We start from the raw sequence: 14381 nt of genomic DNA, 5'->3' as shown, positions 1-14381 counted from the left end.
CCCATGGCAGCTTTGCTGCATGGCTGCTTCTTCTTTCGCTGCCTGCTTTGGTGAGGCTCAAGGTTTCTGACTCTGCAAATGGGCTCGGCAGCAGCGTAGACTTCCTTTTGCCGTGGCTTGGCAGGCTGCCCCCGCTCCATTTGCCAGCTGCAAGGTGGGGTTTGTGTCGTGCCCGCCTTGTGCAAGGCTCGCTTGTGCAACGCTGCCAGGAGACGGGCAAAATTTTGCTTTGTGGGTCCCTCCGCCCAGCGGGAGCGTGCCAGGGGATGCGATGTGTTGTCCTGCATCTGCACTGTTGCCAGCGTGAGTAAAGCGTGAGCCAAGCTCTTGGGCCCCGGTTGTGCAAGACAGCGGAGCTGCCCCGGCTGCGCTGCTGGGAAGTGGCTGGTGCTGGTGAGACAGACTCTGCTGCTGCCAGGACTTAGTGCTGCCATCCCAAATGGATCTACCAGAAGCCAGGAGCAAACAGTGTGTGCTGGAGCTGCTAGGCATTCCCTGGCTTTGCTGCTCACTTGCTGTGGTGGGTTGACTGTGGCCGGCTGCCAGCCACCCACCCAGCCACTCTCTCACTCCTCCTCCTCAAGAGGATGGGGGAGAAAATAAGATGGGGAAGCTCATGGGTCAAGATGAAGACAAGGCAATCACTGAGCAATTACTATCACAGGCAAAACAGACTTGACTTGGGGAAAACTATTTTAATTTATTGCCAATTAAAATAGATGAGAAACAGAGGCACGACTAAAACACCTTCCCCCCTGTCCTTCTTCCCAGGTTCAGCTTAACTCCTTCCCTTGCAAATCCTCTACCTCCCCTCTCTGAGCAGCACAGGGGGATGGGGGCTGTGGTCAGTCCATGACAGCTCGTCTCTGCTGCTCCTTCCTCCTCACACCTTCCCCTGCTCCAGCATGGGGCCTTCCATGGGCTGCAGTCCTTTAGTATGAACCTGCTCCAGCATGGGGCCTTCCACGGGCTGCAGTCCTTCAGTATGAACCTGCTCCAGCATGGGGCCTTCCATGGGCTGCGGTCCTTCAGGATGAACCTACTCCAGCGTGGGCTACTCTCCAGGGGCTGCAGGGGAATCTCTGCTCTGATGCCTGCAGTACCTCCTCCTCCTTCTTCTCTGACCTTGCTGCTTGGGGGGTCCTAGCTCTGTGTCCAGGAGACCCTGGTGTTAATGGCTTTGGAGGCTCTGGAGCTATTGGAGTCCAAACTGCTTTTTCTTTTGGGATTTTTTAAGGAAAATAAGCTCATTGGGCCGCAGATACTGTGCAGGAGCTCCTAAACCATTGCCCACCACCCTCTGTCCATCGTGACCATGTGCACTGTGGTCTTACAACAGCATCATGGTCCCTGGTGCTACTTGGCTTTCCCGGGTTAGCAGAGGGGTAAGGGAAGGGTTGAGCTGTGTCGTTCCCTTAGCAAAGAGCTGGACCAAACCTGCTTGGTGAAAGGTGGGAGATGACCTTGCTGCGCTCTGCGTCACTGGCACCGCTGCATGGGGTGACATCCCCCAGCAGGGTTGTATTGCGGTGCAGTCCAGCTTCTGATGCCCAACATGACTCTGGCACTGGCAAAGTATGCCCAGCTCCTGCTGGGAATCACTCAGTTTGATGGAAGATGGTGGCAGTGTGGTGGGACCAGTAGTAGAGCCAAGCAGAGGTGACAGTGGGCTCAAGAAGCACACATGTGTGGTGAGTGTTGTCTCCAGCACTTCTCATATTGCTTTCAGTTAGAGAGGTATCAAACTTGACTGTGGAAATCTGGGTGGATGCTTGTTTGAAATGGCAACTGCGGAGTTGAAGCCAGCTGAGATGACGCTACTCAGCTCTGCCATCAGCTTGAGCAGCCCCAATCCCTCCTCTCTCCTCCTAGCACCCGCGGACTCGGATGGGCCCCTCTACCTGCCCTACAAGACGCTCGTCTCCACTGTCAGTAGCATGGTGTTCAGCGAGGGGGAAGCTCAGCAGCTCATTGAGATCCTGACAGAGAAAGCGGGGATTGTCCAGGACACCTGGCACACGGTAGGGCTGCCAGCGCCGCCGGGGCCACTCGCCGCCGGGTATCAGCCAGGAGGGGCAGAGGGGAGGGGAGGTGGCACGTTTCAGTCAGGCTCGTCCTGAGGGCAAGTCCCAAAGAGTGGAGATGAATTTTCTGCTGGAGCAGAGGGCAGGATCCCACGCGTGTGGGGCAGTGGGGGCGGGTCCGGAGGTGGTGGTCCCCACTGATGTGCTGCCCCACTGGCAGGCAACGCAGAAAGGCGACCCTGTCGCCGTCCTGAAACGCCAGCTGGAAGAGAAGGAGAAGCAGCTTACAGCCGAGCAGGAGGATGCGGCTGCTGCCAAAAACAAGCTGCGGGAGCTGAGCAAGGTAAGCGCGGCGCAGCCACCCTGGCATCCCCGACGTGGGCTCTGCTCCTCGTGGTCACCCTGGTGTGCCTTCCGCTCCCTGCCTCTCGTCCCCCTTGGAGGTGAAGCCCAGGGCTCTCTGGGTCCTTCACCTGTTTGCTGTTTTCTCCTCAAAAAGGGGAGGAGATTCCCACCTGACCTCCTCTCTCGGGCCTGATCCAGCCTGGGGAGGCACCAGCCCAAAGAGCCGCAGGGTAGCGCCTGTTGGCAGCTGCAGGAGAAGCAGGGGAAAGCCTTTCCCCTAAGAGATATGATAAATAAAAAAAAATAAATCCCTTCTCGTCTCTGCCTGGATTCCCTGAGCTGAGAAGGAGCTGATCTGTCCCTTTTTAAGGAGCCGGATCCTATTTACACCCTCTGTCCCCAAGTCAGCCCCCCACCTCCACCTCTTTTTGGGTGTTGAAGTCGGAACAGACCCCCACCGTGCTGGACTCTGCACCTCCTGCCTTGCAGGCTGCAGGACCTGGCAGTGGCAAGTCCCGCTGCCCACGGGCAGGAGAGGAGAGGGCAAAGCCATCCCATGCACAGCGGCACGGCGTTGGCCAGCCCGCCAGCAGAGCAACCCTGCCTCGGTGGGGTGCGGAGGGTGTTTATTTTATCATCGTTATTTTTTTAATTTCCCTGCTTTGCCCCAAACTTTATGTGTTGTTATTGGTCCTAGGGGGGGGAGAAATAAAATTCCAGGCTGTCTTACTCCTTTCTCTTAGCTGGCCCAATGTGGAACAACAGTGGCATCCAGTGGCCACAGAGCCCAAAACAAAATGCAGGAGGAAATGTAAGTGCTGAACGGCGTAGCTGGGCATGGGGGCAGCTCTGAAAGGGCTGAACTTTTTAAGTCTTCTGAACTAGGAGGCCTCTGGTTTCACTTACCCTTAAAGCGGGGAAACTCGTGCGCTGAGGACTAATTGGGTGACTTCTCTCCTGGAAGGAGCTGGCAGCTGAACGGGCCAAGGCGGCGGCCGGGGAGGGCAAGCTGAAGGAGCAGCTGCTTGCCCGCGAGCGGGAGATTGCGGCGGTGCAGGCACGCATGCAGGCCAGCTACCAGGACCACGTCAGCGAAACGCAGCAGCTCCAGGGCAAGGTGAGCCCCACGCTCTGCTCTGCAGCTTCCTCCTCTGGCTGCTGGGTGGCTTTTGGTGGCACATGCGTGGTCTTTTGGAGAAGACTGAGATGTGTGAGGGGACCAGAGCCTCAGGGAGGGGTGAGACCCCACGATGCTCCTGGACTGTGGTGCTTGTGCATGTGGGAGCATCCCCATGGGATGTCGCATCCCTGGGGGCTCTCGGCATCAGTACACAGCCCTGCTGTGTTTCCAGTCCCTCTTGCTCATTGAGTGGGCTTCACAGGGAGAGTGAGGGGGCCGGCAGCAGCATTAACCCCTGTTGGGTTCCTCCAGATCCGGACCCTGCAGGAGCAGCTGGAGAACGGCCCCAACACGCAGCTGGCTCGCCTGCAGCAGGAGAACTCCATCCTGAGGGATGCCCTCAACCAGGCCACCAGCCAGATGGAGAGCAAGTAAGGCTGGGGTGGGGGGCAGAGCCTGGGGCTGTCCTCTGGCAAACCCTCAGGCTGGCTATCCATTGGGTTTGGCCATCCCATTTCTTGAAAGTGCTTCTGCGAAAACCCCAACTAGCTGGAGGTAGAGGAGGGAGTGAGGAAGAGTTTGCCAAATGATTTTTGGGGGGCTGGCAGGGGAAACAAGGACGTTCTTCCCAAGTGGAAGACCCCCTCTCAGCTTTGGGGTCACCTGTGCTGATGCTAGAGCCAACGGGCAGCAGAGGCGGGGAGAGGGGACCAGAAGGTGCCGTGGCACTTCCCCACCTTAGGGGATTTCATACTCTCAAACTTCAGAAGCGCAGCTGGTTCTTTGATGGGAGCGATGCTGCAGAGAACCGAGACCTGCCTGGTGTATGCAGAACAAATAGGAGCTAGGTAGAAGAATTTCACACTCCTTTTTATAGAACATCTGAAATGGCTGGTGATTAAAAGCGGTCAGATAATTACAGAGAGGACTCCAGCTGCTCAGAGTGCTTCCTCTTGTGTCTGGGAACACAGATCCTCACGTCCTCTACTTCATGAGAAAGGAATGTCTCCTGTGATTGAAATGTGGCTTTTGAAAAGTGATTTGTCAACTCTTTCCGCCCCTTCCCTGAAGGACCAGGCGTGTCCTAGAAACAGGGGAACGCAACCACTGGGATGTTTCAAGTCCTGTATCAGACTCACAGGAGAATGTGTTCCCCCCCTAGGTAACATCAGAGATTCATGACTGGCCTGTGAGCTAAAATAACCCTGCTTCTTTTGGTGCAGGCAAAACGCTGAGCTGGCCAAGTTACGGCAAGAGTGCAACAAGCTGATGAAAGAGCTGTCTGAGAAATCGGAGGTGCTGCAGCAAGAGGAGCAGCAGAAGAAGAGCTGGGAGATCAAAGCGGTGGCCTCGGAGAAGCAGATTGAGCAGCTGCAGGTCAGGCAGGCGCTGGCAAACCCTCTCCCCTTGCAGAAGTGGGGTGGGTGGCTAAATTGCATGAGATCCGTGGACTTGGCTGTGGGAAGAGCTTGGAGGAGTGTCCACAGTTGGAAAGCAAGCTGCCTTGCCGATCTCTTAATTGCCTCCTGCCTGCTAGTTCGTTGCATGCAATGCGTTCTTTGTGCAGCATCACCAGCAAAGCCCAGGCAGCACAATGCCCTGCTTGAAGCCGTTCTTCTCACTCATCTGTGAAGCTCACAAGCCTGGTGTGGGGGGGAAGCCTAGGCGGTGCGTGCTGCTGGGTGGTACCTGAAGGCAAGAGAGGAAACCCACTGGTCCCCGCCAGCCCATGCTCATGTGGACGTGGGTGCTCGCTCTCAGAGCTTGTGGCTTTTTTGTTGTCACGAGGGTGTGGCTGAGTTTTTTAGGGGTGTTTAGAGGACACCTCCCTAGTAGAGCCTCTGAGTACGCTGTTGATGGAGGAGCAGCGGCACGTTGCAGGCAGGCAGGCTGTACCCACGCAGGGAAGAGCATCTTCTGGGGCAGTGGCAGCGCTCCTGCTGGGATTCAGCTAAGCTGGGGGCTGGGAGCATTGATCCCGAATACCCCTGACCTGGGAACTTGCACTTCTTTCCCCCAGGGGTGGCAGATGGGGTGAGGGATGTGATGTGTCCTTCCTGCACATCCTGTGGTCTCTGAATTGTTCTGGCCTCTTCACGAAGGGGCTGTGGTGGTGGAGACCTTTATCTGCACATGCCAAAATGTTTTTGTAGAGGTGCTGCTAGAGCAAGGGGCCTTCGTTATCCTTGCTCTTAATTTTTTGGGTACCTGAGGATGCAGATCTCCCTTTGGTGGACTGTTTTTGGCTTCTGCTGCTTTTGCAGGCAAGGAGCAAGGGGGGGTGATGTGGCACACAGTCAGTGTGAAGGCAGAAGCTGCCTTCCTGGCTTAAACACCACTTCTAGGCATGCTTTTCAGAGAACTTCTCCAGGGCTGTCAGCTTGCTGCACACCTTAATACTAATGAAATAAATCATACTAGCTGGAAGACTTTAAAGCCAGCGATGTGTTTAAGGCACTAGGGAGAATGTGCTCCACAGTAACACCTGGAGCTCTGAGCTGAGGATACAGGGTCAAATCCTCAAAAAACAGAGGAGTCCTGCTTTCTTGCTGGTTCTGGAAGCATCACTCAGAGAGAGACAGGGCTGCTGGTTTACCTTCTATCCCCTCCATGCAAAGCAACGTTTCTCCATCTGCAAGGGTGCAACTCGTACCCACAGAGATGCTGGTTTGCAGCACGCTCCTCGTCCTTCTCCTCTGCCTTTCCCCTCGAAGCGCCTGCCTTGGCCAGGCCTCTTGCTTGCTGCTTTCTAAGATGGAAAAAAAAAAAGTCTTCGCTGGCCCAAACCGCACAGAAAATTCTTCCATGTGTGGAAACACGTGGCTGGGTGTCTTCGTCCTGCTAAGCACCGTGGCAGTACCTCTGCCTGCTGGGCTGGGACTGTGCATTAGGACCAGGGCTTTAAGAGGTTTTTCAGAGCTTAGCTCTCCGGAGGGGAGGTTGGCCGTGGTCTTGGCCCAGAACCGAGACATTCGGGTGTTGTCTGCTTCCCAGTTGAGGGCTGGCAAATGATAAAACGCGAGTGCGAGGCAAGATGCTTCATGCACAGGGGGAGCGTGGGGGAAGGATGACTTAAACCCCACAAAGCACAGCTTAAAAATAACATTATGCGACACATTCAAATTGGCCGGGGTGCCTGGCATGCTGCGGAAAGCCTTCTCTTCCTGCCGTGCAGGCTTCCCAACGGGAGGTGGAGGCGACACTGCAGAAGAGGCTGGATGAAGTAAGTGAGGAGCTCCGCAAAACCCAGACCAGCTACAGAAGCTTGGTAGCAGACGCAGAAAAGGCCAAAGGACAGCAGCAGAGCATTGCTGGTGAGGACCTTGGATCGGCGCAGGGAGAGCTGTGGGGCAGACTTGGAGCTTTTGGGGCTGGTTGGGGCAGAAGTAGACCCAGGGATGAGCTAGCCTGCCTGGTGTTGGTGTGAGCAAGATGCAGTACTGGTCCATGGTCCTATCTTAGGATGCCATGCCGATGCCTCTGTCCTGTGCTATCCTGCATCCCTGCCTGCCCTCCTGAAAGCATCCATGGCCAAGGCTTCTTTGGCCAAGAGTCCTGCTTGTGCAGGCCAAGGGTGGGATGGGGCATCTCCAAATTTGTTTGCATCTACCTTAATGTGTTTCCCACTCCTTCCTCCAACAGAACTGCAGGCCAAGCTGCTGAGCTCCGAAGCGGAGGTTAAAAGCAAATTGCTGGAGCTGGACAATGTGAAGGGGAAACTGCAGGATGCCAGCTCGGAGAACACAAAGCTCCTGGAGAGGATCAAATCCATCGAAGTTCTGCTGGAGGCAGGCCAGATGAGAGAGGCAGAAAAAGACAGAGACTTGCAGGTCGCCTGCTCGTTTAATTGGGGTGGGAGGAGGAGAGGGGGTTACACCACTCTAGCAGGTGTTTTTGTGCTGTGTTAACACAGTACCTGTGTTATCTTTGCTCTGGGATCCCCTCTGGGGTGCTGCGGAAAGGGCTGACCTGCATCACATGCCTAGGACAAGTAATGAAAGTGCTTTCTCTCTTCCAGGCAGCCAATGAAGCAGAAATGAAGCAGCTGCGGTCAAGGTGGGTCTAGGTGCACATGGAGACTGCTACGGCACCTCCAGCTTGCTGTCCATGTGTCCCAGGCTTCCCCAGGCGCTGAGCCCTGTGGGTGAGGGCTTCCTGCCCGCCCCATTTGGCAGACTTGGGGACTGGAAAGCTGGGAAGACGAGGTCAATCCTGGCCAGCACAGCTGTTTAAAATATTAATTGGCTCCAGTGCTGGCCCCAAACAACAGCCAGTCCATTCTGAAGTGAGACTGTAATTTCTGGCAGACGCATGGAAGCTGATGGGCCCTGCAGAACAGGAGGTTCTGGTGATGGTGGTGCTGGGAGTGGGATGTCTCTGATCCAAGCACCTGCTCAAAGCTGGACCAACCAGAGGAGGCGTTTGGGGGATGTTCCCAGCTATCTCCAAGGATGGAGATTCACCACTTCTCCTGGTCCCCATTCCAGTGTTTGACAACCTCTTCCCCACCAGTGCAGAAAGGTTTCCTGGCATTTAACTGGAGTTTCCCGTATCACGACTTGTGCCTGTTGCCCCTTGTCCATGTGCTGAGTACCTCTGAGAAGGTTCAGGCTCTGCATGCAGGGAGGATTTCTCAGATGCCCCCACTGCAGTGAGCATCCAGCATTCCTCCTAAAGGAGAGCAGCTGTTCAGTTGTCCTGGGACCCCAGGGAACTTGGGTGGTTCTTGTCAAGGACCTGAACCTTCTTTGGTCTACTCAAGCTGAGGATGCCTGCAGGGCAGATGCTGGATCTGAGGGTGTGGAGGGAAGCTGCAGGCTCTTGGGTGTCTAGCTGGTAGCCCTGATTTATGGTTACTCAAGATACTAGGGTGACGCTTTCAAAATGCAGAGCTGTCGGCTATCTCAGCCTAATGAGCCGTGGACAGGAGTGTGTCGGGAGCAGTCCCAGTTGTGTAAGCTGGAATTCCTGGCCTTTGGATCAGGTTACTTCTTCCTCTTGTCCTGGGTGTGCAGCCAGCCAGCTACTCGCTTGCTTGTTATTGCTGATAAGCCAGTAGAAAACTGGATCCCACTCCAGCATTGCTATGGCTGTGGTTTTTAGTCCCACTCCCTCCTCCTCCTGCTGTGCGTAGATCCCGGAGCAGACTGGGATAGGGAAGGCTGTGGTCCCCTTCTTGACAGCTCACTACCCAGGAGGGAGATGGATGCTGAGACTCACTCCTGCATCCTGCCCTTCCAGGCTCCAGGAGCAGACGGACCAGCTCTCGTCCTTGGAAAGGGAAGCCACAGAGCTGCGAGAGGCAGTGGAGCAACAGAAGACAAAAAACAACGTACGTGAGTGAACTGGGCTCGGCCTTTGCTGCTCACAATGTTTTTTTCCTCCAAAACCCAGATCTCTGGGGTTTGAATGACTACCCATCGTAGCTGGCTACTGATGGTTCTGTGGTGCGGCCAGAGGCTCTTCCAGCCCCACGGAGCACCAGAGGCATTGCCTCGTCTGCCAGAGAGCAGGAATCCCCCCGTCAGGCTGCACAGCTCGAGCTGATGGGCTGCAGCAGGCAGGGGGCTGCCTGGGTGGGGATGTCTGTCCCCTGTTCTCTTGGGAGGTTTAGCACCTGGTAAGCCAGGGACTTGCTACCCCGGCAGGGTCAAGGCAACCTCTGAGCAAGGATCCCTCACACCTCATTGCTCCTCTGCTCCTTACCCCTCTACAAGGTGCTATCAGTTGTGTGGAGGCAACCTGGCAGCCCTCCACTTGGCCTGCATCCTCTCCATCCAGCCCTAGGCATCCCGAGGGCTGCCTCTGGAGCTCCTGCCTCCATCCAGCCCTAGGCATCCCGAGGGCTGCCTCTGGAGCTCCTGCCTCCATCCAGCCCTAGGCATCCCGGAGCTCCTGCCTCCATCCAGCCCTAGGCATCCTGAGGACTGCCTCCTGGAGCTCCTGCCTCCATCCAGCCTTGCTCTGCTCCTTCAGGGCCACCACCTGAGCAATGCAGTGCACTGGGCCGCTGCAAGGATGGAGGGGAAAGGGGTGCAGTGGGATGGAAGACCCTTGACAAAAGCGGCGGGCTGCTGCCCGTTTTCCTGAGCGGAGGCTTTGAAATCCTCTGCAGTGCCAACAAGGTGGCCTTCAGTGTGTTGTGTGGCTTATTGCCCTCTGTGTGTGGTCTCGGCAGGACCTTCGTGAGAAGAACTGGAAAGCAATGGAAGCGTTGACCACGATGGAGAAGGCGTGTGAGGAAAAGCTAGTTGCTGCTACAAAAGCAAAGGTGAGCCCAGCATTTCTCTCTAAGCAGTGATTCTGGTGGCGTAAGGGAAACATTCAGCCCTCCGGAGCCACCAGAGATACTTGCCCTGGGTCGCCTGCCTGCTCTCAGGAGCAGTGCTGGCCCAACCCTCCTGCCAGCTGCTCCAGAGTTTGTCTTGAGGGCTATGCATCCCTGGTACAGGTCATGGTTGGGAAACGAGGAAGATGGGTGAGGTGGAAGGGACATTTTTGTGGTTCTCGGCAGCAGCACTTTTCTCTGTTGGCTGTTTTCACCGTGCTGGCTCACCCCTGTGGGTGCAGAAAAGCGGCATTGGCAGCCTGGCCGTGAGGTGCCAAAGACCTCCATCCCATGCCAGTTTGTCCCTCTTGCAGGAGGAGCTGGCCCAACAGCTGGACGCGCTCCAGACGCACACCAAGCAGACGCTGCTCTCTGCCCTGCCCGGCGTCGCAGTCTCCTCGCAGCAGGTAGGCACAGGCTCGCTCAGCCCCCCCAGCGCCTCTGCCGCGCGGGAAGGACAAACGCCTAAGTGTCCTTTTTCTCCCTTGTCCACTTTTTTCAAACTCAGGATTATGACACGTGGCTACAAGAGTTTAAGGAGAAGACCGTGGAAGCGCTAAAGCAGCAGACAGTTACAACAGAGCCCCCGGTAAGTGAAGGGGCTGGAAAGTGGAGGGGTGAGGGAGTGCCCGAGGGTCACTTGTTTCTTTTCCTCACCTCTCTCTCTATCCCTTCCATCTCTTTTCAGGATTCAGCACTTAAATTAAGAGAGGCAGAGGAAGTGCAAAGCTCTTTACAAGCAGAATGTGAGCAGTATAGATCTACCCTTGCAGAGACGGTGAGTTGCAGCCCTCTGCGCTGTGTTGGTCTCCCACTAGAAGTACCTCTTGATGGGACTCCTGGTAGCCCGGGCTGCCCATGGGCTTGTGGTGGGCATGCCTCAGTATGCTGGGGGGCTGCCACCTGGAAGACTATTTGCTAGTGAGACAGGAGAATGGGAGAATCCTGAATTTCTGGAGGTCGTCTTCTAATTGTGTTGGGAACCTTCCTGGTGGTGGTGGGATGTGGCACAGCAGGGGCTCTGATGCGCAGGGTGATTGAGCCAGCCTAGGAACGGGGAGCTCCTAGCCCCACATGGGGCACCTAATTCTGTCATGCGTTCTGTGGCCCAAATCCTTGGAGAGGTGTTGGGCATGCCAGGGCTTCCAGCCCTGACGCTGCTCGGCCTGGGAGGGCTGGAGGAGGTTTGGGCTCAGCTGAGGCTTTGCCAACAGGAAGGGATGCTGCGAGACCTGCAGAAGAGCGTGGAGGAGGAGGAGCAGGTGTGGAAAGCAAAGCTTGCAGCATCTGAAGAGGAACTCCAACAGGTACGTGTTTGGGGCACACCTGGGTTTGTCGCTCGAGCTGGACTTGTGGGAGCAGAGGGGCTGTTGGCTGTAAATCGGATGGCAACCCTGCCAGTTCCTGCCAGCTTTGAACTCTGAGACATGGAGGCTTTCTCTTCTCCCCAGATCCACCCCTCTTGTCACCAAACCAGCAGACAAGAAGCCCACCTTGCGTGGGAGTGAAGCCTCCCTTCCCCCTGGATCCCACCTCCCCGCCGGGTGTGTGCCTAGACCCTGCCAGTGTTGCTGAAGGGGTGGTTGCAGCTCCCTGGTTCAGGCATGGTAGCTGGGAAACCACGTCACCACTTCAGTAATCCAAGCTCCAACGCCTGGAAGTCAGGCTGAGCCCTCCTGGTGGGCGCAGGCTTGACGGGAGGAGAGCACGTGCAGGGCTCTGGGACTCCAGTTTTCAGAAGAACTTGGCTTGCTCTCAAAACCCGGGTTGAACCTGGCGTTAATCGAGCCTTCAGAAAGGAGCTGAGGTCCAAGCCACGTACTGCACATAGTTTTGGGTCCAGCTGTCTGTCTAGCTCTGGGTACTGCTCTTCCTAGTTAAAAAGCCAGCTAGCAGCTGCCAGAGAGCCGTTGTTGCCCAGGAGTCTGGTGGGAGCATGTTTTGTGAGCTCTCATGACTTAGCTGGAGTCTAGGAGAACGTGGCTGGCCGTGCCTTTTCTGCAAAGTAGACTTAAGTTATCTCCTCCCTCTTGAACACAGAGCTGAGATGAGGCTACTTTCCATGGTCTGGCTGCTTCCCATCCTTGTCGTGAGGCTTGGAAGTTAACGGTGGCTGCAGGGAGGTGGGGGAGTTCTTGTACAAGACATTTTTGATTTCTCGGCCCGTTGCTGGCTCCTGCAGCACCAGCACTGCTGAGGGCTGGTGTAGGGTTGCACAGGGGTGACGTGGCTGCTGGTGGTGCGCTGGCAGCAGGGCGTGCGTGATGGGACGAACTTCTGGTGGCTAGGGCAGGTCCCAGAGCAGTCCTGCCACTCTGTGGAGAAGAGGTGAATTCCTCCTTTCCAAAAAATTCAGCAACTGTGGAGTCCTCTTCAAAAATCAGTCCAGGTATAAATGCAAACCCCATGCTTTTTCTGATAGCTTGGCTTCTCTTTAATAGCAAAGCCCATGACACCTCATTGGAAAGTCCACCTTGCTGCTTCCAAACCAAAGGCGCTTTCAGTAGGAAACTTGCACCGAGTCTGATGCCAGTTTCTCGGGTGTTGAAAGCTGACTGCAGCCAGCTGAAGTCCTGCAGGCAAAAGCTGTTACCTTGCTCCACGATTTATGGCCTGGGCTTGTTGGATTTGTCCTCACTGGGAAGAGGAGCTCCTGCCCTGCAGGCTGTGGAGCTCTGCTTTGGTGTCAGGTCTTTGCCGCACTGGGGTACAGGATGGAGTGGGAGAGGTGGGAAGGAAACACTGGTAGGTTTTTGGTTGAATGAAAGATGCTTGGTGTCCACGTGAGATGCCGTTCACTGACCTTCTCTGTTCCTTTCTGGCTTAGTCGCAACTCCAGCTGAAATCCCTTGAAGAAATGGTGGAGAAGTTGAAAGCAGATCTGCAGAGCCCAGATCAGGTAAGGTTTTTTAGGTATGGGAGAAGGTCCCCGTGCAGGTCCTGGACGGATGCATGCTGTGCTTGGGCTGAGTCAGGGACCCATCTCCTGACTTGCCCTGGGGAAGGCAGGCTTGGACCATGGGATATTTGGGATGTGTTGGAGCTCAAGCAATCAACCCCCCCCGCTTTCTTCCCTTTTAATCCAGGTAAAGGCATACTCCTCTCTTCTGGAAAAGCAACTGGAAAATCACTTGGAGACCGCCAACTCCGAGCGCCAGAAGTACACAAAAGAAGTTGAAGTCGTAAGTGTGGCAGCCATTACCACCTTAAACGCTTCTTTCTTCTAAGCCTGACTCACCACCCGTCCGTGTTTCGGGATTTGGGGAGTGCAAAGCAGGAGAAAACAGATGGAGGTGTTTGCGCCACTCTGGGTTGTAGACACCTAAAGTCAGGAGACCCACTGGCAAGGTGATAGAACAGGGAGGTCTGTCTGGAGATGGTGTCCACTGCTCCTTGGTGGCCTGCGGGATTTCTGTGGCTCGAGTGAGATGGAGCTGTTTCATGGCCGTCTCTCTCTCTGAGCAGGCATCAGCCAGCAGGTTAGCAAGTGATGCCATCGTGGCCTCTTTGAGAAGATGTTGCATCATAAAAATGCTTCCGTGGGCTAAAGGGCTCCAAAACCAAGTGCATAAATGGACTTTTTTTTTTTTTTTTCCTTTCTGTTCCTCCTCGGCAGTTGAGGCAGCTCTTGTCAGAGTCCCAGGAGCAGCTGGAGGCAGCGAAAACAGAAACGCAGAAGCAGAGCAAGGAGCTGGCCCTGGTAAGGGGGCACACCTGGAGCTGCCCTGCTGGGACCTCGCTGCTCTGCCTGGGGCCAGTTTACAAACCCAGCTGCAGGGCCAGCGTCCTCCCTGCAGGTTTGGGGAGGGGAGGAAGGCACAGCCAGCACACGGGGAAACCCACTGCTGCCAGGCACCAGACTGACCCAGCTTTCAGAGGGGATGTTTGAGACCCAAGAGGAGATTTTTATTCACCTACCTTTCTTCCCATGATGGGGTTGGGAAGGAAGGGAGAGCAGCAAGGCTTGCACAAGCTGGTGCGTAGCAGAAAAACCCAGCCGCCCCACCGCTGGACACCAGTTTCCCCAACACTACCCTGGGGTAGGGGTTCGGGTGCCTTAAGCATCCATCCGTCCACCTCCGGATGGGAGGACTGAGGCTGTGCAGCCCGTGTGAAGGGGTCACTCGGGGGGCTGAAGGATGGGGCTAGGTGTTTGGTGGTAAGCGGGGGAGAGGATAGAGGGCCAGGAGAGCTAACAGACCTGCCAAAACCATGACGGCTTTTGGTTTTGAATACATACTTCGGTTGTGAGCGGCTCAGGAGATTGTTTTTAAAGTCCTGGGTGGTACCGCTGGCTTGCAGAGCCGCTCAGAGCGGAGCAAGCCAGGAGCACGGTTTCCCTTGGGCGCCGTGACCCTTCCCAGCCTTGCAGCCGCTGCCGTCCAGCTTGCTCCACAAGCCGATGCAGCCCCTTGCTCTCGAGGGAACATGGCATGGGGTCATCATTAGCCTTAATCTCATTAGATGGGCAGGTTGTAAGTGTGGGACACATTTGTGTCCATCCAGCGACCTTCCTTTTCTGCTGGCCGAGGCACGCTGTTAGCTTGCAGCTTGATGGCCAGGG

General features: G+C 55.8%; 1 protein-coding gene across 2 annotated transcripts in view; it reads left to right on the top strand.

The window, feature by feature from the left end:
• Positions 1-14381, top strand: part of RRBP1 (ribosome binding protein 1) — a 25063-nt gene that overhangs the window by 3138 nt on the left and 7544 nt on the right. For both annotated transcript variants that reach the window (XM_035897064.1, XM_009641627.2), the window contains exons 2-18: positions 1873-2021; positions 2245-2367; positions 3334-3486; positions 3802-3920; positions 4713-4866; positions 6665-6803; positions 7132-7319; positions 7508-7545; positions 8731-8821; positions 9668-9760; positions 10132-10224; positions 10326-10406; positions 10506-10595; positions 11032-11124; positions 12645-12716; positions 12904-12999; positions 13434-13517. In XM_035897064.1, coding sequence (XP_035752957.1) covers positions 1873-2021; positions 2245-2367; positions 3334-3486; positions 3802-3920; positions 4713-4866; positions 6665-6803; positions 7132-7319; positions 7508-7545; positions 8731-8821; positions 9668-9760; positions 10132-10224; positions 10326-10406; positions 10506-10595; positions 11032-11124; positions 12645-12716; positions 12904-12999; positions 13434-13517 — 1856 coding nt within the window. The remainder of the gene's footprint in view (positions 1-1872; positions 2022-2244; positions 2368-3333; positions 3487-3801; positions 3921-4712; positions 4867-6664; positions 6804-7131; positions 7320-7507; positions 7546-8730; positions 8822-9667; positions 9761-10131; positions 10225-10325; positions 10407-10505; positions 10596-11031; positions 11125-12644; positions 12717-12903; positions 13000-13433; positions 13518-14381) is intronic.

This window comes from Egretta garzetta, unplaced genomic scaffold (assembly GCF_000687185.1).
Source record: "Egretta garzetta isolate BGI_Z169 unplaced genomic scaffold, ASM68718v1 scaffold17, whole genome shotgun sequence".
Classification (NCBI taxonomy): domain Eukaryota; kingdom Metazoa; phylum Chordata; class Aves; order Pelecaniformes; family Ardeidae; genus Egretta; species Egretta garzetta.
The sequence above is the reverse complement of the archived record's forward strand: the minus strand, read 5'-3'. Positions and strand labels throughout refer to the sequence as shown.